At 38.1% G+C, this 26,125-nt stretch overlaps 1 protein-coding gene across 4 annotated transcripts in view; it reads left to right on the top strand.

Moving 5' to 3' along the window:
* The first annotated feature begins 13,281 nt into the window (after positions 1–13,281).
* Positions 13,282–26,125, top strand: part of LOC101742683 (pyridoxal-dependent decarboxylase domain-containing protein 1) — a 33,427-nt gene continuing 20,583 nt past the window's right edge. For 2 of the 4 annotated variants that reach the window (XM_021348319.3, XM_012690787.4), the window contains exons 1-12: positions 13,282–13,501; positions 13,577–13,953; positions 15,027–15,133; positions 15,931–16,062; positions 18,589–18,803; positions 20,031–20,102; positions 20,432–20,491; positions 21,597–21,785; positions 22,485–22,529; positions 23,759–23,887; positions 24,260–24,479; positions 25,498–25,648. In XM_021348319.3, the coding sequence (XP_021203994.1) occupies positions 13,430–13,501; positions 13,577–13,953; positions 15,027–15,133; positions 15,931–16,062; positions 18,589–18,803; positions 20,031–20,102; positions 20,432–20,491; positions 21,597–21,785; positions 22,485–22,529; positions 23,759–23,887; positions 24,260–24,479; positions 25,498–25,648 (1,769 nt within the window). In that variant the 5' untranslated portion in view covers positions 13,282–13,429. The remainder of the gene's footprint in view (positions 13,502–13,576; positions 13,954–15,026; positions 15,134–15,930; positions 16,063–18,588; positions 18,804–20,030; positions 20,103–20,431; positions 20,492–21,596; positions 21,786–22,484; positions 22,530–23,758; positions 23,888–24,259; positions 24,480–25,497; positions 25,649–26,125) is intronic. The other 2 variants (XM_021348320.3, XM_062673455.1) reach the window with 2 other exon arrangements.

The raw sequence follows: 26,125 nt of genomic DNA, 5'->3' as shown, positions 1-26,125 counted from the left end.
TCTTGGTACAGATTAGGGTCGACATGAATCGATTTAAAACGATTTTATATTTTGATTCATTTTGCGATACTACGATCTCCACTCTGATAGGATAGTATTCTCTCAAAGTTTGTTTTCAGATTACCAATCCTAAATTTACACGGTTATTTTGTATGTTTGTATTTTCGTTGAAGGACAGGTGCTCAATTTAATAAGGTAGTGTTTTTCCAAGTGGTAAAAAATGTATTGTTGTTGTTTTATTTATGATTACTTATTTTGAATTGATAAGTTTTTTGCTTAGTTATCAAATAACGTTAAATATTGTTGGACTTTGTATATTAAATGTAATGGCAGGCAACACTTGACACTTGATTAGATTTCGAATATTGGAATTATTTTAAATGTTTTAAAAAACAGATCATTGTATTCTCGTAAGAAAATGTCAGTTACTTCTCATCTAGACACGGCATGAAAAACATGTAATAGTTTTATAAAAAATATAAAGATAAAAAATTGTATAATGGTGTAAAAGTGTTAAAGCTATCTGCAATATAATTATAATGAAGCAGTTGTGTTTTTAAATAGCCCCTCATCACCTACAGAACCTAATCCCTCAAAATTTAACCATCCAACAGGTTATGGGCCCAGCACGCTTCCACTGCGCTTTTCTTACATCCCTTGCTCTTATAATTTTTTGTTCATCTTCAACCCAAATTTTATAACCGTTTCTTACGTAGCCAACCAGAATACCCTTTTTACAACGATCATCAAGCTTTTTTAGTCCAGAATTTATTTTAAAATATGTAGTTGAGCCAAATCTTCGAATATTTGAAACATCTGGTTTTATTCCAAACCACAATTCCGCAGGAGTTTTATTTTTTCCTTTTGTTGGACATCGGTTTAATAAGAAGCTAGCCGTTAGTAATGCTTCTCCCCAGAGATATTTGGGTACAGCTCCATCCAAAAGCAAGGCTCTCGTTTTCTCCATAAGAGTACGGTTAAGTCGCTCTGCTTTACCGTTCAATTGCGGTGTGTATGGAATAGTTAAGTCCAGGACTATTCCTTTATTTTGACACCACGATATTAGACTATTGTTTGAATATTCAGTCCCATTATCACACCTAATCTTTTTTACTTTCAATCTAAAATGATTCTCCGCCAAAAATATAAATTGTTTTATTTTATCAAACACATCATTTTTCGACGATAAAAGGTAAACCGCGGAAAAATGAGTAAAATCATCCAGAAAGGTGACAAAATATTTATGGTTGTCCCAAGTGGGTAATTCAATTGGGCCGCAAAGATCGGTATGAACAATCTCTAAAGGAGATTTCGCTGCTATCCTTTCTTTTCCAAACGGATGCCTACACATTTTAGCCCTAACACAAATCTCACAAAAATTGTCCGAAAAATCTCCCTTAATTTTCATCCCCTTTAAAAATTTTGAAAAACGTTGTATTCCAGCAGTGTGACCAAAACGACGGTGCCATAAATCGCAGCTTTCAGTTATATGCACTTCTTTCTTAAACTGAACTCTTATTTGAACTTCATATAAACCAATTTTATTTTTAATTCCAGTTAAAATAACCTTTCCTAATTTTTTAATAATAACTTTATCATTTTCGAAAATTGCGGTGGCTCCATTGTCTGTTAAACAGCTCACTGAAATTAGGTTTCTAGATATTCCTGGTACATAAAGAACATTCTCGAATTTCCCGAAATCTGTATTAATAAATCCGACCGCTGTTGCAACTAAATTTTCTTTATTTGCGCATTTAATTTCTACTTCTATTTCTTCTGTAAAATTTATGAATTCTTTACTTGAAAACATATGTGATGATGCTCCAGAATCAAATATAGCATTTATTTTAAAAAATTTTGAATTACCACTTACCGAATTATATGTTCTACAAAATTGCTTTATATGCCCTTTCTTACTACACCTGGTACATATTTTGTTTCTATAGCACTCATCCGTACTATGTCCCGACTTGCCGCAGAGGTCGCATTTTTTATTTTTACAGAATCTTGCGATGTGCCCTGGTTTGTTGCAGATGAAACATCTCTTTTCGTTTCCTTTTAAAATTTCTCGGGCTTCTATGATAGAGTCTTCTTTGATGAATTCCAATTCATTTTTAATTCTTCGGGTTAATTCTGCTAAATTTTTCTTTTCTACGTCTATATTGTTCCAAATTGATTTGAAAGTATAAAATTTTTCCGGTAATAAATTTAAAATTTTGTGCATAAATGTTTGTTCTGAAATTTTGTTCTCTATACTAGTGATTTCAAACTGTATGTTTTGTAATTTATTTATATCTTCTAATATGTTTCCTGAATATTGCATCTCGAAAAAATTCATTACGTGTTTTATATCTTGTCCTTGTATATTATAATCATACATAAAATCTAATTTTTCAAAAATTTCTATAATTGTTTCCAAATTAATTACATAATGTAAATATTTTTCTTCAATATAACTAAATATTATAAATTTCCCCTTATTTTCCAATTTTTCCTCATTTTTACCGTCTATTTTTATACCCTTTGTATCCAGCAATAATTTAATTAGCATTCTCCAAGCTTTATAATTATCCTTATTTGTGAAAGGTTTTATCTTTATTGAATCCATGTTTGGTTGCTATGAATATTCGTATATAAACAGTTTGGTTTCCACGGTTATATTGTCGTCTTTTAAACAGCAAAATATAATAAATATTACCTTTTAAATTTGTTCTGGGCCCATAACCTGTTGGATGGTTAAATTTTGAGGGATTAGGTTCTGTAGGTGATGAGGGGTTATTTAAAAACACAACTGCTTCATTATAATTATATTGCAGATAGCTTTAACACTTTTACACCAAAATTTTGGTTCTGGGCCCATAACCTGTTAGATGGTTTAATTTGAGGATTGGGTTCTTTAGGTTGATGAGGGGCTATTTAAAAACACAACTGTAAATATGTTTGTATCAAATAATGTGTACTTCCTCCACGGCTAGACTATCTATTTTATTTATAGTATAATTAATAAACAATTATATATTTTATAAAGTAAGGGGGTGTTTTCAATGAATTCAAAATTAAGGGGGTGCTCTCTTTCCACCGACATAAACAATTAAGGGGGTGATTAAGAAAATATATAATTGTTTATTAATTATACTATAAATAAAATAGATAGTCTAGCCGTGGAGGAAGTACACATTATTTGATACAAACATATTTACAGTCGTTTTTTAAAATCCTTTTGAATCTCTTTTATAGTTTTGTTTTATTGTTGTTTTTTTTTTTGTTATAATAGATGTTAGGAATTTTACTTTATTATTTTGGTTTTAGTTTTTATATTAAAATGATTGTATTAAATGTAATGGCAGGCAACACTTGACACTTGATTAGATTTCGAATATTGGAATTATTTTAAATGTTTTAAAAAACAGATCATTGTATTCTCGTAAGAAAATGTCAGTTACTTCTCATCTAGACACGGCATGAAAAACATGTAATAGTTTTATAAAAAATATAAAGATAAAAAATTGTATAATGGTGTAAAATTGGAGAAGTAAGAAAGGATTAAAGGAAGCGACATTAAAGATGGTATTAATTTTGAAAGGTTGAATGAATAGTTGTTGGTTGAATTGAGGGATTAAGTGGAAGTAACGGAATGTAAGTGGTTGTGAGGTTTTAAGGTATGTATGGAAAGTAATTCATTTATGAAGGTCAGGTTAGCGTTATTCTTTTCTGGTATTAAATTATAGACGGAGAAAAATGTGTGCAAGTGTTGAGGGGGTGTGTTGGACTTTGTATATTAAATGTAATGGCAGGCAACACTTGACACTTGATTAGATTTCGAATATTGGAATTATTTTAAATGTTTTAAAAAACAGATCATTGTATTCTCGTAAGAAAATGTCAGTTACTTCTCATCTAGACACGGCATGAAAAACATGTAATAGTTTTATAAAAAATATAAAGATAAAAAATTGTATAATGGTGTAAAAGTGTTAAAGCTATCTGCAATATAATTATAATGAAGCAGTTGTGTTTTTAAATAGCCCCTCATCACCTACAGAACCTAATCCCTCAAAATTTAACCATCCAACAGGTTATGGGCCCAGAACAAATTTAAAAGGTAATATTTATTATATTTTGCTGTTTAAAAGACGACAATATAACCGTGGAAACCAAACTGTTTATATACGAATATTCATAGCAACCAAACATGGATTCAATAAAGATAAAACCTTTCACAAATAAGGATAATTATAAAGCTTGGAGAATGCTAATTAAATTATTGCTGGATACAAAGGGTATAAAAATAGACGGTAAAAATGAGGAAAAATTGGAAAATAAGGGGAAATTTATAATATTTAGTTATATTGAAGAAAAATATTTACATTATGTAATTAATTTGGAAACAATTATAGAAATTTTTGAAAAATTAGATTTTATGTATGATTATAATATACAAGGACAAGATATAAAACACGTAATGAATTTTTTCGAGATGCAATATTCAGGAAACATATTAGAAGATATAAATAAATTACAAAACATACAGTTTGAAATCACTAGTATAGAGAACAAAATTTCAGAACAAACATTTATGCACAAAATTTTAAATTTATTACCGGAAAAATTTTATACTTTCAAATCAATTTGGAACAATATAGACGTAGAAAAGAAAAATTTAGCAGAATTAACCCGAAGAATTAAAAATGAATTGGAATTCATCAAAGAAGACTCTATCATAGAAGCCCGAGAAATTTTAAAAGGAAACGAAAAGAGATGTTTCATCTGCAACAAACCAGGGCACATCGCAAGATTCTGTAAAAATAAAAAATGCGACCTCTGCGGCAAGTCGGGACATAGTACGGATGAGTGCTATAGAAACAAAATATGTACCAGGTGTAGTAAGAAAGGGCATATAAAGCAATTTTGTAGAACATATAATTCGGTAAGTGGTAATTCAAAATTTTTTAAAATAAATGCTATATTTGATTCTGGAGCATCATCACATATGTTTTCAAGTAAAGAATTCATAAATTTTACAGAAGAAATAGAAGTAGAAATTAAATGCGCAAATAAAGAAAATTTAGTTGCAACAGCGGTCGGATTTATTAATACAGATTTCGGGAAATTCGAGAATGTTCTTTATGTACCAGGAATATCTAGAAACCTAATTTCAGTGAGCTGTTTAACAGACAATGGAGCCACCGCAATTTTCGAAAATGATAAAGTTATTATTAAAAAATTAGGAAAGGTTATTTTAACTGGAATTAAAAATAAAATTGGTTTATATGAAGTTCAAATAAGAGTTCAGTTTAAGAAAGAAGTGCATATAACTGAAAGCTGCGATTTATGGCACCGTCGTTTTGGTCACACTGCTGGAATACAACGTTTTTCAAAATTTTTAAAGGGGATGAAAATTAAGGGAGATTTTTCGGACAATTTTTGTGAGATTTGTGTTAGGGCTAAAATGTGTAGGCATCCGTTTGGAAAAGAAAGGATAGCAGCGAAATCTCCTTTAGAGATTGTTCATACCGATCTTTGCGGCCCAATTGAATTACCCACTTGGGACAACCATAAATATTTTGTCACCTTTCTGGATGATTTTACTCATTTTTCCGCGGTTTACCTTTTATCGTCGAAAAATGATGTGTTTGATAAAATAAAACAATTTATATTTTTGGCGGAGAATCATTTTAGATTGAAAGTAAAAAAGATTAGGTGTGATAATGGGACTGAATATTCAAACAATAGTCTAATATCGTGGTGTCAAAATAAAGGAATAGTCCTGGACTTAACTATTCCATACACACCGCAATTGAACGGTAAAGCAGAGCGACTTAACCGTACTCTTATGGAGAAAACGAGAGCCTTGCTTTTGGATGGAGCTGTACCCAAATATCTCTGGGGAGAAGCATTACTAACGGCTAGCTTCTTATTAAACCGATGTCCAACAAAAGGAAAAAATAAAACTCCTGCGGAATTGTGGTTTGGAATAAAACCAGATGTTTCAAATATTCGAAGATTTGGCTCAACTACATATTTTAAAATAAATTCTGGACTAAAAAAGCTTGATGATCGTTGTAAAAAGGGTATTCTGGTTGGCTACGTAAGAAACGGTTATAAAATTTGGGTTGAAGATGAACAAAAAATTATAAGAGCAAGGGATGTAAGAATTAATGAGGGAGAACAAGGAATTCTAGGTGGATACTTAGAAGATAATGAAGTGATTAATGGGCTTTGGGGTGATGAAAGGGAGAACACTAATAGAAATAACACAAATGAAAATAATCGTGCAGATGATGAAGTCAGAGAAGTTCGAGAAGGTGATTTTAGAGGAAATAATAGTAATGGAGTTAATGAAGTTCGAGAAGATGTTGTTATAAGGCAAAATAATAGAGGAAGAAATGAAAATCGAGTAGAAAGAGGAAGAATCATAAATATTGAAGAAACAGATATATTTAGTGAAACAAATGAAGATGAAACAATTGAAGGTGAAACAAATGACAGAGGAACAAATGCAAATGAAACAAATGAAAATGGAACAAATGATAGCCCATTAACAAATGAAAATCTGGTGGAGACTTTAAGAAGTAATGATGATATGGATGAAAGAGAAGAATTTCTTGACAGTGAAAATACTGAGGGAATTAATGAACAAGTTTTAGAAAATACAAGAACTGGAAGACCGCAGCGGAACAGAAGACCACCAGACCAGAATTTATAAGGTAATATTTACTATAATTTGCTAATTAAAAAAAGCCAACAACATCACCATGGAAACGAAACTGTTTGTAAAAATTTTTCTTAGCAACCAATATGTAATGAATTTAATGAAAATAAAACCATTCAAAAATATATAAAATGTTATAAAAGGCTGAAAGACCAAACAGACAATTATTATAAGAGCATGAGATAAGGTAATGGAAGGGAGAATACTAACATAAGTAACAAATAAAAATAAACGTGAAGACGAAGTCGACAAAGTTCGAGAAGGTGCTAGAGGAAGATATGGAGTTAATGGAGTTCGAGAAGGTGATTTTAGAAGAAATAATAGTAATGGAGGTAATGAACTTCGAGAAGGTGAAATAGGAAGAAATGGAGAGTTAGTGGAGTTCGAGAAGGTGATATTAGAGGAAATAGTAGTAATGGAGGTAATGAAGTTCGAGAAGGTGAAATAGGAAGAAATGGAGAGTTAGTGGAGTTCGAGAAGGTGATATTAGAGGAAATAATAGTAATGGAGTGTAATAAAGTAGAAATGGCGTATAGTTCGAGAAGATGTTGTTGAAAGGCGAAATAATAGAGAATGAAATGAAAATGGAACAAATGATAGCAGATTAACAAATGAAAATCTGGTCATGGAAAACTTTGAGACTTTAAGTGTATTCATTTTAAAAAAAGTGAACATGTGTTTCGGGAGAAATGGGTTAGTTTATAAGTTTGATAGGGACATTTAAATGCTGTATACAACTATAGATATAACTAAAAAGAGACAAGGATAGTTCAAAAAATTAAGAGGGTGCTCTTTTTCAACAGAGACATAAACAATTAAGGGGGTGATCATAGAAATATTTTTTTTTTATTAATTATACTATAAATACAATAGATAGTCTAGCCTTGAAAGGAAGTACACATTATTTTTGATACAAACATATTTACAGTCGGTTTCTAGAATCCTTTTGAGTCTCTTTTATAGTTTTGTATTATTGTTGTTTTGTTTTTTATGGCAGTTTGGAATTCTTGTTTTTGTGTTATATTAAAATAATTGAACGGATATGTGCAAAAAGTGGGAAAATTTAGGAAGTGAAAGATATTAAGATAATGAAAGGTTGTTATGGAAATGAAAAGTTATATTTGAGTTCGAGTGTTGAATAAAGCTATCTGAGGTTATTGGTTATGTTATGTTGTCGTTTGTGAGTGGAGATAAAGGAGTTGAAAGGTTAAAAGAGTCGAGTAGGAGTTAAAGGTAAAAGAGTCGAGTAGGAGTTAAAGGTAAAAGAGTCGAGTAGGAGTTAAAGGTAAAAGAGTCGAGTAGGAGTTAAAGGTAAAAGAGTCGAGTAGGAGTTAAAGGTAAAAGAGTCGAGTAGGAGTTAAAGGTAAAAGAGTCGAGTAGGAGTTAAAGGAAGGTTATAGAGGTCGAGAAGGAGTTAAAGGAAGGTTATAGAGGTCGAGAAGGAGTTTAAGGTTATTAAAGAGGTTGAGAAGGCGTTTAAGGTTATTAAAGAGGTTGAGAAGGCGTTTAAGGTTATTAAAGAGGTTGAGAAGGCGTTTAAGGTTATTAAAGAGGTTGAGAAGGCGTTTAAGGTTATTAAAGAGGTTGAGAAGGCGTTAAAAGTTTTAAATAAACTTGAAGAGTTTATGTAGGAAGTCGAGAAAGAAGTCGAGGGAAGTTAAGGTTGAATGGTTGTATGGTTGAATGAAAGTACATTTTTGATCGAATTGGAGTTAGAGAAGTAAGAAAGGATTAAAGGTAGCGACATTAAAGATAGTATTAAGTTTGAAAGGTTGAATGAATAGTTGTTGGTTGAATTGAGAGGGATTATGTAGAAGTAACGGAATGTAAGTGGTTGTGAGGTTTTTTAGGTATGTATGGAAAGAATTAATTTATGAAGGTTAGGTTAGTGTTATTCTTTTTTGGTATTAAATTATAGACTGAGAAAAATGTGTGCAAGTGTTGAGGGGGTGTGTTGGAGTTTGTATATTAAATGTAATGGCAGGCAACACTTGACACTTGATTAGATTTAGAATATTAGAATGATTTTAAATGTTTAAAAAACAGATCATTGTATTCTCCTGGTAGCAGAGCGTGGTTAAAAGCTATTAAAGAAGAAATGGATTCTTTAAAAGAAAATAATACATGGTCTTTAGTTGACAAGAAGGAGGCCGAAGGAAGGTTATAGAGGTCGAGAAGGAGTTTAAGGTTATAGAGGTCGAGAAGGAGTTTAAGGTTATTAAAGAGGTTGAGAAGGCGTTTAAGGTTATTAAAGAGGTTGAGAAGGCGTTTAAGGTTATTAAAGAGGTTGAGAAGGCGTTTAAGGTTATTAAAGAGGTTGAGAAGGCGTTTAAGGTTATTAAAGAGGTTGAGAAGGCGTTTAAGGTTATTAAAGAGGTTGAGAAGGCGTTAAAAGTTTTAAATAAACTTGAAGAGTTTATGTAGGAAGTCGAGAAGGAGTTAGACTATTATAGTTAAGGTTTTATATAGTGAGTCAAGAGGGAAGTTAAGGTTGAATGGTAGTATGGTTGAATGAAAGTACATTTTTGATCGAATTGGAGTTGGAGAATACAATGATCTGTTTTTTAAACATTTAAAATCATTCTAATATTCTAAATCTAATCAAGTGTCAAGTGTTGCCTGCCATTACATTTAATATACAAACTCCAACAAATATTACACAATCAGTAGTTACTAAATTTTTTTAAACCGTTCGAAAATAACTAAATGTCTCAAACAATTATTAACACTAAAAATAAGGAAACAAATAATTTTTTTTTTTTTTTTTTTTTTCCTACCTAAGCTGATAGCCCTAGCGGCTATGTCAGCGTAACCCTAACTTTAGTAGGTGAGCTCACGGGGCTCAAACCTGACGATGTTGCTAACACGAACCCTAGCAAGAGTCGTGCTTCGCAGAATCTACCACCGGATCGGAAACGCGACCCACTGAGAAGATCCGGCGAGAAACTCAGTGGGCTGTGTCTGAGAGTTAATTTACTCGTCGAGCCCTTCGTCGCAAGCGACGGGTTCGACGAGAACGGTGACCGGTGCTTGAAGTACCTAAAAGCACCGTTAGTGGATCGGGAGGATCCGAGATGACGTGTTTTGGGCGACGTCGACTGCTTTCCATTCTGTCCGCAGGATCGGGAATGTAGTTACCGGCGGCCACGATGAGAGGGTTCTCGTGTCGTGCCGCTTTATCGAAGTGGCGCATGGACGCCGACTGCAGATACTTACTGATGGACTCTAAGTCCAGGTCGTCATGGAGGTCGACATTCCTGACGAACCACGGGGCTCCGACGGCTATCCTGCAAAAACGGGATTGAATGATTTGAAAGGATTTTAAGTGTATGCGGGCCGCGTGAGCGAACACTACACTTGCATAGGTCATGACGGGGCGTATGCAAGTTTTGTAGAGTGTCACCTTATTTCTAAGGGACATTTTACTTCGCCTACATATCATCGGGTAGAGACGTCCTAGAATGAAGGCGGCACGGTCGCGTACCGTCTTGATGTGGGGGCGGAATGTCATCCTACTGTCGAGGGTGACGCCTAAATATTTGACCTTCGGGGCCCACGGTATGGGCTGGTCGAACATCGTGATTGGGCGAACGGCGGGGGCGGGGGTGTTGACGCGCCTAGTCGGGATAGGGATGCTCAGCGTGGTGTTCGGAGGGCGACCCCTTTTGAAGAGCACCGCTGTGCTTTTCGTGGGGTTAATGTCGATGCGCCACTTCCGGAACCACTGTCCCATGGTGGTAGCTGCGGTCTGAAGTCGTCGATGAAGCAACGCCTTCTTCCTACACGAGTAGTAGATGGCGGTGTCATCGGCGAAGAGCGCCAGATGGGTCTCCGGAGACCGGGGTATATCGTTGATATACAAACTGAATAGTAACGGGGAGAGGGCGGAGCCTTGCGGGACTCCGGCTGTGACGTGACGGGGCCGGGAACGCGTTCCCTCGACTCGATATCGGAACGAACGGTTCGACAAGTAGTCTCGTATGATGAGCACGAGTCTGTCTGGCACTCCCATGTTATACAGTTTGTATATCAAACTTTGGGAGTCTTAACGACGAAAGGAAAGATCTTCCACCGAGCGGGTGATATTTGCTCGGTAGACCGACGGTCCGAATGTTGTTGTTCGGAACTTGTATATATGCGCTTTATCTTAAAAATGTCGTAAGCGAGATTCAGGCATCTGTCAATTATCTTGCGTTGTATGATGGCTACCCGCCACATCACTCCCCTCCGAGACTGAAGGTCGTGTCATTTTTAATTAGCGTTGTCCGTGCTGAGATTAGCTTGCAAGGGCCAGTGCTGCTCGAAGCCTGCAGTGAGTCGAGGCTGAGCTTGAATGCTGCGTGCGTGTCGCCAGTGCTGCTCGAAGTCTGCGGTGAGTCGAGACTGAGCTTGAATGCTGCGTGCGTGTCGCCAGTAGTCCATGTGTGCAGAGCTGCCACGCCGGAGATGTGTGACCCCAAGCGTTGATGATCCGGTCGTGGGCTGCGATGAACTGTTGCGGCGTGATGAGGCAGTGAAGTTGCGTGCCGTAGGACCAGGAAGCGCGGTGAGTCGGCTGCGATGGTCCTGTTGAGGCTGCGATGCTGGCTTGCTGTGGGACGACTGTCAATGACGTGCTTTTATCTGCGAGAATGCGGGGATTGTGGTAGCCGGAGTTCTTGATGCGCTGAAGATGAATCAGAAGGTTGCGTGTTCACATCTCGTCGCAGGTCACCAGTTTTGGGAGTCTTAACGACGAAAGGAAAGATCTTCCACCGAGCGGGTGATATTTGCTCGGTAGACCGACGGTCCGAATGTTGTTGTTCGGAACTTGTATATATGCGCTTTATCTTGAAAATGTCGTAAGCGAGATTCAGGCATCTGTCAATTATCTTGCGTTGTATGATGGCTACCCGCCACAGGCGTTGTGCCGTTGTGCCAGACTTTGTCGAACGCCTTCGCTATATCGAAGAAGAGGGCTCCTGTCGGAATGGGAATTTTTATTCACTTTGTACTTAGTTTAAATATACGATCTCTAACAGACCGATCCCAATCGTTAATCGATTTAATGGACACCAGAAAAAAAGTAAAAACAGTTGTAAAGTTGATTCATCCCTATTACAAATTGAAGTAACCTATTGACAGCTATTTTTTCGGTTACTGGAAAAGGCAAAGGGCAGATACACGGCTACACCAGTTCAAAAAGTGTCGTAGAATTAAACCCAGTGCATTTTATTTTTCATTCAAACTATGAAGATGTGTTACTTAAGAAAAAAATATTCATGCAATGAATTTGGTACCGGTAAAATGGGGCGTTTAGGGATTGAGAGGCGAATCGGGAAAAAACCGGGAAAATCTTTCGACGCTCAATATAAGTTTTATATTCGTTGCAAAATCTTCCATTTTTTGTAGTTTAATAGTAGAATGTTGAAAGTTCACAAAACAACTCTGAATATGCATGATAATAGCTGCTAACTTATAAAAAATCGCGTTTCAAATTAACTTCCTGTGGTGGTAATTATTTTAGTGTTAGAAACTTTGCTCTCTTTTATTTATTTGATAATAATAGAAGACGACTATGATTTATAAACGTTATTTAGTGTTTGAACCAGCATATATATTAAAGGTAAGTCTCAGTTGTTATTGGTTTTAATGTATTTGATTAAATAAAAATACATGTAAAAATCTGTTGTTTTTGGGGATATTAGGGACGGCTTAGGTACAAATAACAACGAAAAAGGGGTCAATTGGGATGAGAATACGTGAAATGGAAACGACCTAAGTATAAATAGGTACAGGTTTGTAGGGTTGTCTATGTAGTTATAACAATATTTTTTTAAATTTGTTGTTAAAAATCTGGTTTATTCGAAGCGAAATTGGGAATAAGTCTTTAGTTGAAATAGATAAGCAATTTAATATAAGTAAGTCGATTTTGCAGAGACATGTAACAAGATCAATGAAATCTCAAGGTGGACAAAAATGTCTAAGTAATACATAATAAAATATTAAATATTTGTTCAGAGTGGGGGTATTCATCTGATTAATCCATGGAATAACCGACACACCTAATCTCTTAACCCAGATAGAAATATCAGCACTGTCGATTGCACCTATAATTGAGGTGATGTCTGCCATGTACTTTTGTCAGTTTTTAAATTTTTTTTATTGATGATCACTTTGTTGGTGCAACTAAATAAATAAATTAATTAAAACTATATATAAAAATAAAAGTAGTGCCAACCCTAGCAAATTTCTCATTTCATCCCAATTAACCGCAATTTTCGGGTAAATAGGGATTACACCTATTTTTGCATTTTTTGCTTAAACTGGAATGCTAGTTGCTTATTTTTAAATTGGACAACAAAGATGCCCCCAAGACTCAATCATTTTGATCCTGATATAGCATTATATACATCAACAACTACCTTAAAATTGCTCATAAAGTTGGAATTTGTCCCTAATCGCCCCATTTTACGGTACTTAAGTATTTCGGTTTTAATGACATAAAACGCAACAAAAAATATCATGACATCCAAGCACTTCATGACTTACATCAGTTTTAATGGTAGAAAATGCATTCCGTCTAAAAAACTGTGTACACGCATTGCTTTGGTAACGCTGGCAGCACTACAAGCCCCACGTCAATTCAAAACGCAAAAGTCAAAATCCAAAACATTGAGTGACGTTTACAAATTCTTAGTTGGTGTTATTAATTTTGCGAAAAATTCGCCACGCAGCATGGGAGATGCATCAGCTTCGGACACCGAGTCCAATAAACCTAGTCCTATCAACGAACCACATTTAGAACTGGTATAAAACCTTATTTTAAATATTATTACCAATAGCACTAAGTAGACGACGGATGCTAACATTTTTTAATTACAGCAGGAGCGGCGTCCCTTCGGTGGGCTCGAGTTTCAAGTATCTGAAGTAGTAGAAAGGCTCGAAGCCGGGGTTAATGCACAGGATGCTGCCGATGACGAGAAAAAGCGTGAACCGCGTAAAATCAGTACCGGCTTTTTTGAACCCGAAGAAACACCAATGGATGAAATTCTGAAAATTTTAGAGGAACTAGTGATCAAGACCGACCCTAGTTGCGAGAGCTTAGAGCCTCCGCTGTTGCCGACGGATGCGGTGACTCGTGCGGCCATTCTTTCTCATAGTATTTCAGCATTATTTGGTCGCTTAGAAAGAAGTCACGCAGCGCGCCTCGGTACTCACATAGCAAGCGAAACGACTCGATGGATGGCTCACATGTTTAGGTGAGATGGTTCTGATAATATTAAACAGTTATCATTAATGGAATAGTGCAGTTCCACTATCAGTTGCCTTGAGTATCAATTACATTACAAGATTAGAATAACCTGTGAAATGGCTTTAAAAATGAGTCATTCCATTTTTAATATAGATTTGCTTACCTTTAGTCACAACACATTATTAACAGCAGGTACATTTAATAGGAAAAATTGCATAGAGGTTCTTGTAAAATATAAAAAAGAGAATCTTATTAAGTCGCTTGTCCTGTTCTGCTGTAACTCTTCTTAACATAGATAATAGATTTTAGTTTTACATGCAAATTGATAGAAATGATTTTGTATTTGAATTTGTACACAACATTAGGTATGTCATGTATAACATACAAATTAAGATAAAAAATCAATACTTAAAATATCAGAACTTAGTTCTGAAAATATGATTTTATTGGTACAATTAAAGTGTAATCATGGTTTTTATTTTTATAAAGCTTCCTAAAAATCAGTTTAACGGTTCTTATGTTAAAACAAACTTGTTTGTTTGTTTATGACATTGCTTTGTAGATTTCCAACTGTTGTTAGCACTTCAAAGATAGTATAGTTCATCAACAAACAAACAGGCTTATTTGTTAAATATACCCTTAAATATCAAATCTAATCTGACTGAATGAAAGACTGCTTGGTGGCAGAAATATACAGGACATTCAGGTAGTGGTATTTATGTGAGTTCATATAATATGTGATTATGCAAATTTATTATCATCTATATCCCTTTTTCATGTAACTTGTTACAGACTTCAATCTGTGTACAAAATACAATAGCTGTCACATGTGTTTGCATGCATTAATATTTGCCAACCTACTAATAAGAGTGTTAGATCATAAAAGGCATTGATTTTAAAAATTTAGCAGCTCAGACTGCTTAAAAACCCAATTAATCCATTATTTTACCATAATCTAAACAGCTAGCTTATTTCATTGATATTCACGTACAAGATAAAACTTTATGTTCTCTACCATAATGACTTGATAAGAATTACTGTTATATGATTTTTCTAATCATAGATTAATTTTCATTGCAGGCTATCAGACTACAATGCATATTATCATCAAGAACAGCTTGAAGGTCTTGTGCGGGTCACAAGGATGCTGCTCCATCACAGATACCCTAGATATTTAGAAGATGGAGGTATGCTCTTCTATAATTTGCATGAGAATGTAATCTATCTATCTATCTTCTTCTATCTTCTATCTTCTTCTCCTATCTTCTATATATATAAATATGAATTGCTGTTTGTTAGTCTCGCTAAAACTCAAGAACAGCTGGACCGATTTGGCTAATTTTGGTCTTGAATTTTTTGTGGAAGTCCAGAGAAGGTTTAAAAGGTAGACAAATATGAAAATTCTCGGAATTAAATAAAAATATCAATTTTCTTTTCCCTTTGATGTGTCCCCCTTCTGACGGATTCCTTTTGTTTGTTTTAAGTCTATTTTATACAAAAGTTTAGGTCTTTTATTTCTCGACTACGAAGTCTGCCGGGTCAGCTAGTATCCAATAAAAATGATTATTGGCGAATTGTTTGGAGCACTTAAAAAATTATAAAGAACCCTAAATATATTAGAATTGTAAAAGGCTTCCAGTAGCCATACCATTGGCTTAAAAGTAATGTATCTTCTATAACATTAACAATATTAAAACATTCTAGTTTATTCCTCAATATATTGCTTAATTACTCTATATACATCAGTATATACCAACCATGAGCAATTTATGTAATGAATGTTCCACCCTTCAAATCTTTGTTTATTGTACTGAAATATGATGGCACAGAATTACCAGAGATTAGATCACCTATGAACTGCCATAGTTCTCATGTTGTAAATTTAGTATCATAAAATTATGTCCATAAATAGATGATAAATAGTCAACACCTTATGATTTATGTAATAGAAGTATTTTTTCAAATAATTTTTTTATAATTAAAGCATTGGCGTTTGCAAATCGTCTACCCTGCATATACAGTTGCGTTGCGAGTCCACTGGGGATCGTTCAGCACCTCTGCAGACAGCTGGGCTTACCGCTGGCTTGTGTTAGGCCAGTTCCAGTAAATCCTTCAGGTATAATTGCTAAACTAATCAGTAAATTGCTATATTTGCTAATCGAGATGCAAAGTAGTTTTAAATGTAATTATAACATAGTTGGACGCACGGTTCACTCTGTCTTTCCTAGCCTACAGAGACTACTAGATATTATCCGCTACTGCTGCGTTCATCGACGTTGTGTTATCAAAGATCTTTTCTGCCACATAATATCTGATTCTGGAAAGGGCTCCCCTCCACAGTGTTACCCAAGAGCCTTCTTCAAACGAGGCTCGCGGACAGTACTCAATGGCAGGCAGCGGCTTGGCTCTGCCCTTGGCATTGCTGAAGTCCTTGGCTTGGTACTTAAAACCAAAAAGACAGCAGTGAGTGTGTCTACATTCCTACTCAAATCAAAATAAACAAAAGATGCATTTTAAAAAAAAGTAATGTTTTCAAAATGACATTCTTCAGTAAACATTGGAATGTAAACAAATTCTTTAGGTTTTGTTTCACTATGTATTCGTAAATCAGTACAAGCAAGTATGCAAACTGATATTGTTAGATATTTTTAGCGTTACACGATTAACCCATAGACACAGCCCACTGAGTTTCTCGCCGGATCTTCTCAGTGGGTCACCTTTCCGATTCGGTGGTAGTTTCTTCACTGCTCTTGCTAGGGTCATTGTTAGCATCACTCCGGTTTGAGCCCCGTGAGCTCACCTACTAGTTAAGGTTACGTTGAAATAGCCCCTCAAGGCTATCAGCTTACAGCCTGGCCACGGGACATTCGCCGATACGAATATTCGCGCGGTGCGAACGGCGAAGCCACTAGCGACTAAAATAAGCGCATAGAAATGTACCTAACAAGCCACGCGCACCGGCGACCGGCGAAGCGACCGGCGAAATGTACCGAGCGAATCGCGCGATGCGGCGGGCGAGCAAAACAAATGCATGAATACGGACGGCGCGAGCCACGGAGTCGAGCGGTAGTCGCGGCGAATAGTGCAGTGATTAAATGAGTTTAGTTGTTTTCGCCGCGAAAAATTAACGCCGAAATTTTTATATTTTTTATTTTTTATTTTTAAAGTCGTCGTGGCCTAACGGACGTCCGGTGCAATCGTGTTGAGCGATGCACCGGTGTTCGAATATCAGGCGGGTACAAATTTTTGTAATGAAATACGTACTCAACAAATGTTCACGATTGATTTCCACGGTGAAGGAATAACATCGTGTAATAAAAATGAAATCCTCAAAATTATAATTTGCGTAATTACTGGTGGTAGGACCTCTTGTGAGTCCACACGGGTGGGTACTACCACCCTGCCTATTTCTGCCGTGAAGTAGTAATGCGTTTCGGTTTGAAGGGTGAGGCAGCCATTATAACTATACTTGAGACCTTAGAACTTATATCTCAAGGTGGGTGGCGCATTTACGTTGTGGATGTCTATGGGCTCCAGTAACCACTTAACACAAGGTGGGCTGTGAGCTCGTCCACCCATCTAAGCAATAAAAAAAAAAGCTGAAATACTAGCTAGACCAGCTATTTGGAAGTCTAGCCACCCAAAGTATTTCTCGTACTTCTTGTGGAATTCTCCATCTATAGGTATACTCCGACTCTCATGTACTTCACAATCTTTTCCAAATAATAGGTCCTGAACCAAAAAACTATTAATTTGTAAGCAATATCGAGATAATTTCGATATAGACATTTCGCTGTCGGACTTCCTTACTAGTCGCGGTGGCGAACGTGAGTACCCGTGGCCTGCAAACGGTGCTGCGCGAATGGTCGCCTCGTCCACCGCTTCGCTGTTCGCACCGCCGATCCCCGTGGCCAGGCCGTTAGGTAGGGAAAAAAAAGCGTTACACGAAAGAAAGTATTCAAAATTCGCTGTACCGACCCCACCTAGTGGGTTAAGGTGGAGACAAAGAGAGAGCGATATAAAAGGCCTTATTTCTAAATCAAGTTTCATTGAAGCTAGCCAGCGACCCAACACGAAATACAATCCACTGCCCGAAACAGAAAGATTCAGTTCCATCTTGTCTTAATTACAAACAAGTAAAACTTTTCTATCGACGTATCAATAGCTAGTGCTAGTAAAACTTTTCTATCGACGTATCAGTAGCCTGTGCACATTATGTGTATTCTTGATAATAAATACTGTATCAATATTGTTCACCACTATTCTAGGTTTTAAGGTCAGATTTTTCTAGGTGAACCTTAAAAAATTTAACTCGATAATATTTACTTTAAAAATTACAATAGTGATCCTGATTAGATGGGACTTTTTAAAATTTTCATTCAATATATGAAATGTATCACTTTTAATGCTGAGCTTAATACGAACGCGCTTCTCAGTTTAAGAGAAAATATCGAATTGCCATTCATCACATGTGTTACAAAACAAAAATATGAAATTTCCTATAGTAAATATGCGAGCGAAGCCGCGGGTAACACCTAGTAGACCATACTATTGAGGAAAGACACGTTCATTTTGTTGTTAAAGAATATATATTTAACGCAAACCACCTTCAACATAATAACACATTTCTTATACGAATAAGGTCGAGGAATGGACATAGACGCGTTAGAGAGGCTATGTGACGAGGACGTCGCCGCCAATCGCACCCCGCTGCTGGTGCTGGGAGAAGTGGGAGCTCCGCCCCTAGGTTGGGGCACTCCGCTGTACACCCTTGGTGAAATCTGCGCTAGAAGAAACCTGCACCTACACGTCAGAGGGCACGCGTTAGCCTTACCTGGTGCCAGCCTGAAAGAGCAGGTCAGTGGGTTAATGAAGTAGCTGCTACTACTTCATACGTCCGACTTCCCATTCTACTATTCAATGCAGGGAAGAATAGCACGGATACCATGATATTCTTTGTGATTCGCGGCATTTCCATATCAAATATTGGTCCTGATACCAACCCTTCTTAGTCGTGGTACATATTGAAAAATACACAATATGAGGCCATCAGCGCAAAAGTGGCCTAACCGACAATTTTTTATGTTCAAGCTTATATGACGTATATTGGAATTTATTTATAATATAATAAATTTTGATGCGGCTTATCCATAGTTTCACCCATAGATAACAAATAGCTTTGTAAATATTATGTCTGCGCGTATTGTTTTTTTGTCTATTAACATTCAAATTCATGACAATTCAAACCTCAACCGCCTCCATATTAACTATGGTAAGCTTAGGCCATTTTTGCGCTGACGGCCTCATATATAATAGGGTTTCGCGGAAGAATTAAGTTAGTAAATATGATCCGGATGCTATTAAGTCTGGTAGATGCGGTGTTCGCTGGAAGAGCCCTTTTTTTCTGGGTGGAGGGCCGAACCTCCTACGAGGTCCCCGCGCCTAGGGGTCGCGTGGGGTATGTGGGACTGAACGATCCGCAGATGCTGAGAGTAGACATCGAGCCCAAGGATAGTATTTAGAACATTATCCACAAAACGACTTTCTTGCACTCTCGCCCAAGCGTCCGACCTCCCCTGAGGTCAGAACCCGGGCGAGGTTGGGGGTTCCCGGGGTCAATATTGCAACCGGAAACCTGGGACGCGCAGTAAAATTTCATGTTGTTTTTTATTTTATTTTTCATTTCATTATGTACACACAAAAAAGAATATAGTACAGAGTAATAGGAAAATTATGTACAATTAAATATTTTTATTACTAAAATATTTTTATAAAAAACAATATAATAATTTTTATTACTAAATTATACACTTTTGAATAGAGGTGGTGATTCAGACCAGGTCCCGAAGTGTAGCGAACAAGACAATCAGTGCTCATGACTCCTGCCGATGGAGAGTTTTTTTTTATTGCCCTTATAGGCAGTCGAACACACGGCCCACCTGATGGTGAGTGGTTACCGTCGCCCGTGGACTTCAGCAATGCCAGGGGCAGAGCCAAACCGCTGCCTACCGCTAAAAGTGTCGCCAGTCAATCGCTATGCATTGAACGATATTGAACCACTTCATGCAATCATTGTGATTTCAGACTTACAGTATACCGGACTCGTTGACGCTGACTCCAGGACCGTGGTTCGGCGTGCCGGGCCTGCCTACTGTCGTATCCTTTCTAAAGCGCCCTAGGTCATCAGCCCATCATTGAAATGTATCTAGCTTGCGTTCTGAATATCATAAACTACCCTTAAATCATCGGTACGTGAGGTATTACATATATTTATTCAGAATGTATTAAATACGAATATTAGGTACGAAGAAACACTGCATAATGCTTCCTATCTCATTTTCTCCCACGTTAAATCTTAGGAATTTATGTTTGTCTGTCTCTTTTTACTGTCGCTTTTTCGTTTCATCGACTTTCGAATCACAATGATGCTAAAAAAGTTTTCACTTCAAAATTTAAAAACCAATATTTTCCCTATCGTAGACCAGACGTTTTACAAAATTCCAGAATCGGTAACAGCCAACGATCAATCTAAGGGCGTTAACGCGGTAAGTGAAGAATATTCAATTGTACAATAGAACTCAAGGATTTTTTTTTATTGATTAGATGGGTTGCCGAGCTCACAGCCCACCTGGTGTTAAGTAGTTACTGGAGCCCATAGACATGGACAACAACAACGTAAATGGGCCACCCACCTTGAAATATGAGTTCTAAGCACTCAGTATAGTTACAACGGCTGCCCCACTCTTCAAGCCGAAACGCATTACATCACGGCAGAAATATGCAGGGTGATGCTACCTACCCGTGCAGACTCAACACGTCCTACCACCAGTAATTACGCAAATTATAATTTTGCGCGTATGATTTTTATTACACGACGTTATTCCTTCACCATGGAAGTCAATCGTGAACATTTCTTAAGTACGTATTTCATTAGAAAAATTGTAAAGGAATGTAAAGAAAGTTGTGGACGCGTCCTACCTAAGCTGATAGTCTTGAGAGGCTATTTCAGCGTAACCTTAACTAGTAGGTGAACTCACGGGGCTCAAACCGGAGTGATGCTAACACTAGCCCTAGCAAGAGCAGTGCTTCGCAGAATCTACCGCCGGATCGGAAACGCGACCCACTGAGAAGATCCGGCGAGGAACTCAGTGGGCTGTGTCTGTGGGTTAAAAGAGGTAGATTAGTGCTGAAACTTTTTGGCGGGAACGCGAGGAGTGAAGTTGTGTGATTTGTTTTATTTTGTCTATTTAGTGTTTCTTCAGGCTTAAATGTGTAATAATGATGGTTTATTGACTGTTTAATATCTGTGAAAGTGCACAAATGTGGGAAAATGAAAAAAAGCCGTTGGACGTAACTTCTCGGGATCCTCCAAAAAGTTCACTGAAAAATCTCAGTAAATGACCACCATTTTACTAAGATTATATTTCATCCCATATAATTTCATCTCATCTTATTTCATTTAATTTCATCCCAGTTGATTAATGTCTCAAATTAATCGTTTCATTTCGTTTCACTCCATATAATCATTTTTCATAAAAATAAGAATATAAATAAAAATAAGACATGACTTAAAGGTCTTAGTTACCAGGTCTTAAAATACCTAAAGAAAAAAAGATTGTTGATGAACTGCTGAGTGCGCGGTTTGTGCAGGCAGGCGCCCGGGAAGGCGCGGTGGCAGCCCTGTCGGGTCTGTGCGCGGCGGGGCGTGCGGCGGCGCTGCCGCTGTGGGTGATGGCCCGCGCGGCCGGCGCCCCCGCCCTGCACGGCGCGCTGCGGGCCGCCTTCCGCGCCGCGCGCACCGCCTACACGCTGGTCGCCGCCGCCGGCCTCACCGTGCTGGTACGTGACCGCCTCGACCTCCCTCCCCCTTCCACTGTTCATCTCCAAGCTTGTACAGACTCAGGCGAAAGACCCTGCACTGAAGTCTATACAACTGTTACCACCTGTTTCGGGGTGACTTTAAATTATTTCGTTTTCTCTGAACTAACCACAAATCTCTGAAAACACATTCGGATTGTTACACACCGCATTGACCGAAAAGCCTTAAAGCCTCATTTGAATGATGAGTTAAAATTTGAAGTATTTTGAGATTATCAATAAAATCAATAACAAAAGTAACGAAACTAACATTTGAGTGGTGCACAGAGTATATAAAAATATAGGCTTTAGTATCTCTGGATAAAGCAATAATGAATGACGTCCTTTGAGTATTAATAAAGGCACTTAAATTTGATTACAAGATATTAAGTAATTAAAGGTTGTTTCATTAAAAATTAGTTTTCTGTAATCGCCGAGATAGCTTTTAAATCAAAAGAAATAAAGAAAGGTTCAACATCCATTAGTATGGCGGACGTGAACATTGACGTCATTGTTCAATATGCTTTCTTACACGAGCTGTAATTTTGTTTATGGTATTTCAAAACGAATTGACGAATATTTCGATTTGTGATTGCGTATCAGGCGGTCCCCACGTGCGCTCCAACACCTAAGTGCATTAGTGTGAACGTTTTATTCATTAATACAAAATATTACTTGCAGAGCGAGCGTCCAGGCGGCGACGAACCACCGAACATAGACATAGTTGTGAGTATTAGAAATAAATAAAAGACTTTTATATTTTCATTGCTTAATTACAGGATCGAAGACACATGTTGTCTTGAAAGCCCCACTCATGCCTTTGGGCAGAAGCACTTTAGTCACTAACTAAATGAATCATATTATAGCAGAGCCGAATATTCTCTACCACACTTAGCAATTTTAAATTGAAAATCAGAATCATAGTCTTATCTACGTTTGATCCTTGTTATTGTTTTGACGTTTCCACCTCAAACCAATCAACTTTACTGGTGGTAGGACCTCTTGTGAGTCCGCGCGGGTAAGTACCACCACCCTGCCTATTTCTGCCGTGAAGCAGTAATGCGTTTCGGTGTGAAAGGTGGGGCAGCCGTTGTAACTATACTTGAGACTTTAGAACTTATATCTCAAGATGGGTGGCGCATTTACGTTGTAGATGTTTATGGGCTCCAGTAACCACTGAACACCAGGTAAGCTGTGAGCTCGTCCACCCATAAAAAAAAAAGAAAAAAAGTTCCACTCATATTTGTGCCTTTGGGCAGAAGTACTTCAGTCGCTAACTCAATGAATCAAATTATAGCAGAGCCGAATATTCTCTACCGCACTTAGCAATTCCAAATTGGACATCAGAATCATAAAGTCTTATCTACAGTAGGCGTGCGAGTTCATGTCCTGAGGAATGCGATAGTGCTGTTACCTAGTTAATTACGGTAATGTCGATAATAACTACCGATTTAGTCAACAGCTGTCAATTTGGTTTAATGTAACTTAAGGTAATTTTGCAATTTATGAAATAAAATAAATGTGATAAGTAATTACTTGTGTATCTCTAATAGAGAAAAATATTTTTTAAATTCCAATTCAATCACTATCAAATGAAAAGACAGATCAGAGTCGGAATCAGTATGTATATTTTTTCAGTAGGTTTTTTTCTATCTGAACTTGTTGGAAGCGGAGTAGTCACGGTTAAATAACACAATAGCGTTAGCGTAAATTTTCGATATCGATAAGCGCGCGTCACAACCGTCAAGGACAACACTCGACGTCAGACAAATGCGGGGGACGGGCGAAGGCGGGGCGAGCTGTCCCCCGCGCGTCGCCTCTGGCCCCGATGGACATGAACTCGCGCGCATACAGTACGTCTCATCCTTGTTATTGTTTTGCCGTTTCCGCCTCAAACTTCAAATTTTGGATAAAGTTAAAACTTCGATTTGTTAAAGTTGAATGACCTTCCACAGGAGGCAGTTAGTCAAGCGTCTGCGTGCGTCGCCTTCCAGTTCGCTCCGCCCGGCGCGGAGAGGCCGCCGCCCTACTACGACAAGCTGAACTCCTGGCTGGGGCAGGTGCTGCAGAGGGAGGCCGACATGGTATGTTCAATCTTACGGCACGACGCCATTTTTTATTTCTTTTTTTATTGTTTAGATGGGTGGACGAGCTCACAGCCCACCTGGTGTTAAATTGATACTAGAGCCCATAGACATATTCTACAACGTAAATGCGCCACCCACCTTGAGATATAAGTTCTAAGATCTCAGTATAGTTACAACGGCTGCCCCACCCTTCAAACCGAAACGCATTACTGCTTCCCGGCAGAAATAGGCAGGGCGGTGGTAACTACCCGTGCGGACTCGAAATACGCACTACCAGCAGTAAAAAATACAAAAGTAACCACAGTCTGTGGTCACTAATGGCGTTGCGTCTAATACACATAAATGATGCCACCCCATTTCTCCCGACAGATAAGTATAGAGGTTTGCGAGACCGAGTCCCACGGCGTCGTCCTGCGCTACTGTCCGCTCGAGGGCTCTATCCTTGAGGAAGATAAGATAGAGAGCTGGTCCAGCATCCTGGAGGCGCAAGTTCACGTCCTACACGCGACCGTGGCCCTCAGGGAGCCCTTCCAACAGAGAGTCGAACAGAACCCTTGCTTGAGGCTGGTCCACGTGCCGGGCTGGGCGGGTAAGCTTTGCCCTACTCAGGTATATCGCATTAAACTGGGCAAATGAAAAAGAAGGCATGCTGCATATGGTGGGCAGCGGCTTGGCTTTGCCCCTGGCATTGCTGACGTCCATGACGACGACGTTACGACGGTGACCAGAGGGAGAGAGAGACGAGGGGAGAGGAGAGATAGAGACAGAGAGAGAGGGGGGAGAGATAGAGAGAGAGAGGGGGGAGAGATAGAGAGAGAGGGGGGAGAGAGAGAGAGAGAGAAGTATTCCTTAAAGGCTTTGTCAAATAGAACGTGTACTTAGCGCGCGTCCGAACGCTAAACTGTCAGCGCGCCATGACGTCGAGATGTGTTGTACTACTGTGGTAATGTACTGTCAAACAGAGCCTCAGCGCTAGCAGTACGCAACGCTCTGTCCCAGCGTTAAGATGCTTTGACGTCAAGTGTTAATTTTTTACAAATTTTATTTTAGTGTCCAAATGAATGTGTATTAAAATACTGGATAATGCCCGAAAAATTGATAGAATTACTTAGAAAATACCCATGCCCATATAGATAGCGTTGTACTTCTCGAACGTTCTAGATGTTACTAGATCCTACGATATTCGTTCGGCTATTCGGCGATAGATGGCGTTACTCTTGCCGGCGTATAAAGCGTTGACAGGTGTCAATACATGGGGGACCGCTGATGGTGGCGTAACTGATGTTGGTCTAGTTTCGACAACTGGTCGTATTCCAAACAGTTACCGTCTATAGTAACCTTTGAGTTACGGCACGTGTTTACCGTTTGCTGTTGGTGGGACCAATGTTGGTGGAATCCAACAGTCATATAAATATTAGCCTATCCATTAAGTACATGTATTTTCTACATGGATACCAAGTTTCAAGTCAATCGGATGCATGGTTCAGTAGTTATAACGGAACATCCGTAAAGACCACTGTAGATTTATATATTAGTATAGATTAACCTCTTTTAAGATTTATGTCATAAATCATATAGTTATATATATTTGTTGGCTTTCGTGTCAGGTCTCGGCGGCGTCCGCTACGTCCCCCCGGGCTGGGAGGAGGCGCCCCTCGAGCAGCTCAACTCCCTGAACCGGCAGCTGGTGGAAACCCTCAGGGTCACGGACGGAGCCTTCTCGTGCGGCGACGGCGACGACCAAATGGCTTGCGTCAGGTCAATCGAATTTATTTTATTTATTGCTTAGATGGGTGGACGAGCTCACAGCCCACCTGGTGTTAAGTGGTTACCGGAGCCCATAGACATCTGCAACGTAAATGCGCCACCCACCTTGAGATATAAGTTCTAAGGTCTCAGTATAGCTACAACGGCTACCCCACTCTTTACACCGAAACGCATTACTGCTTCACGGCAGAACTAGGCGGGGCGGTGGTACCTACCCGCGGGGACTCACAAGAGGTCCTACCACCAGTAATTACGCAAATTATAATTTTGCGGGTTTGATTTTTATTACACGATGTTATTCCTTCACCGTGGAAGTCAATCGTGAACATTTGTTGAGTACGTATTTCATTAGAAAAATTGGTACCCGCCTGCGGGATTCGAACACCGGTGCATCGCTACATACGATGCGACTTTGCGAATGCGACGACTTCTAAACGACGACGACGATTTTCTTTATAAAATTCACTA

This window comes from Bombyx mori, chromosome 17 (genome assembly GCF_030269925.1).
Source record: "Bombyx mori chromosome 17, ASM3026992v2".
Classification (NCBI taxonomy): Eukaryota; Metazoa; Arthropoda; class Insecta; order Lepidoptera; family Bombycidae; genus Bombyx; species Bombyx mori.
The sequence above is the reverse complement of the archived record's forward strand: the minus strand, read 5'-3'. Positions and strand labels throughout refer to the sequence as shown.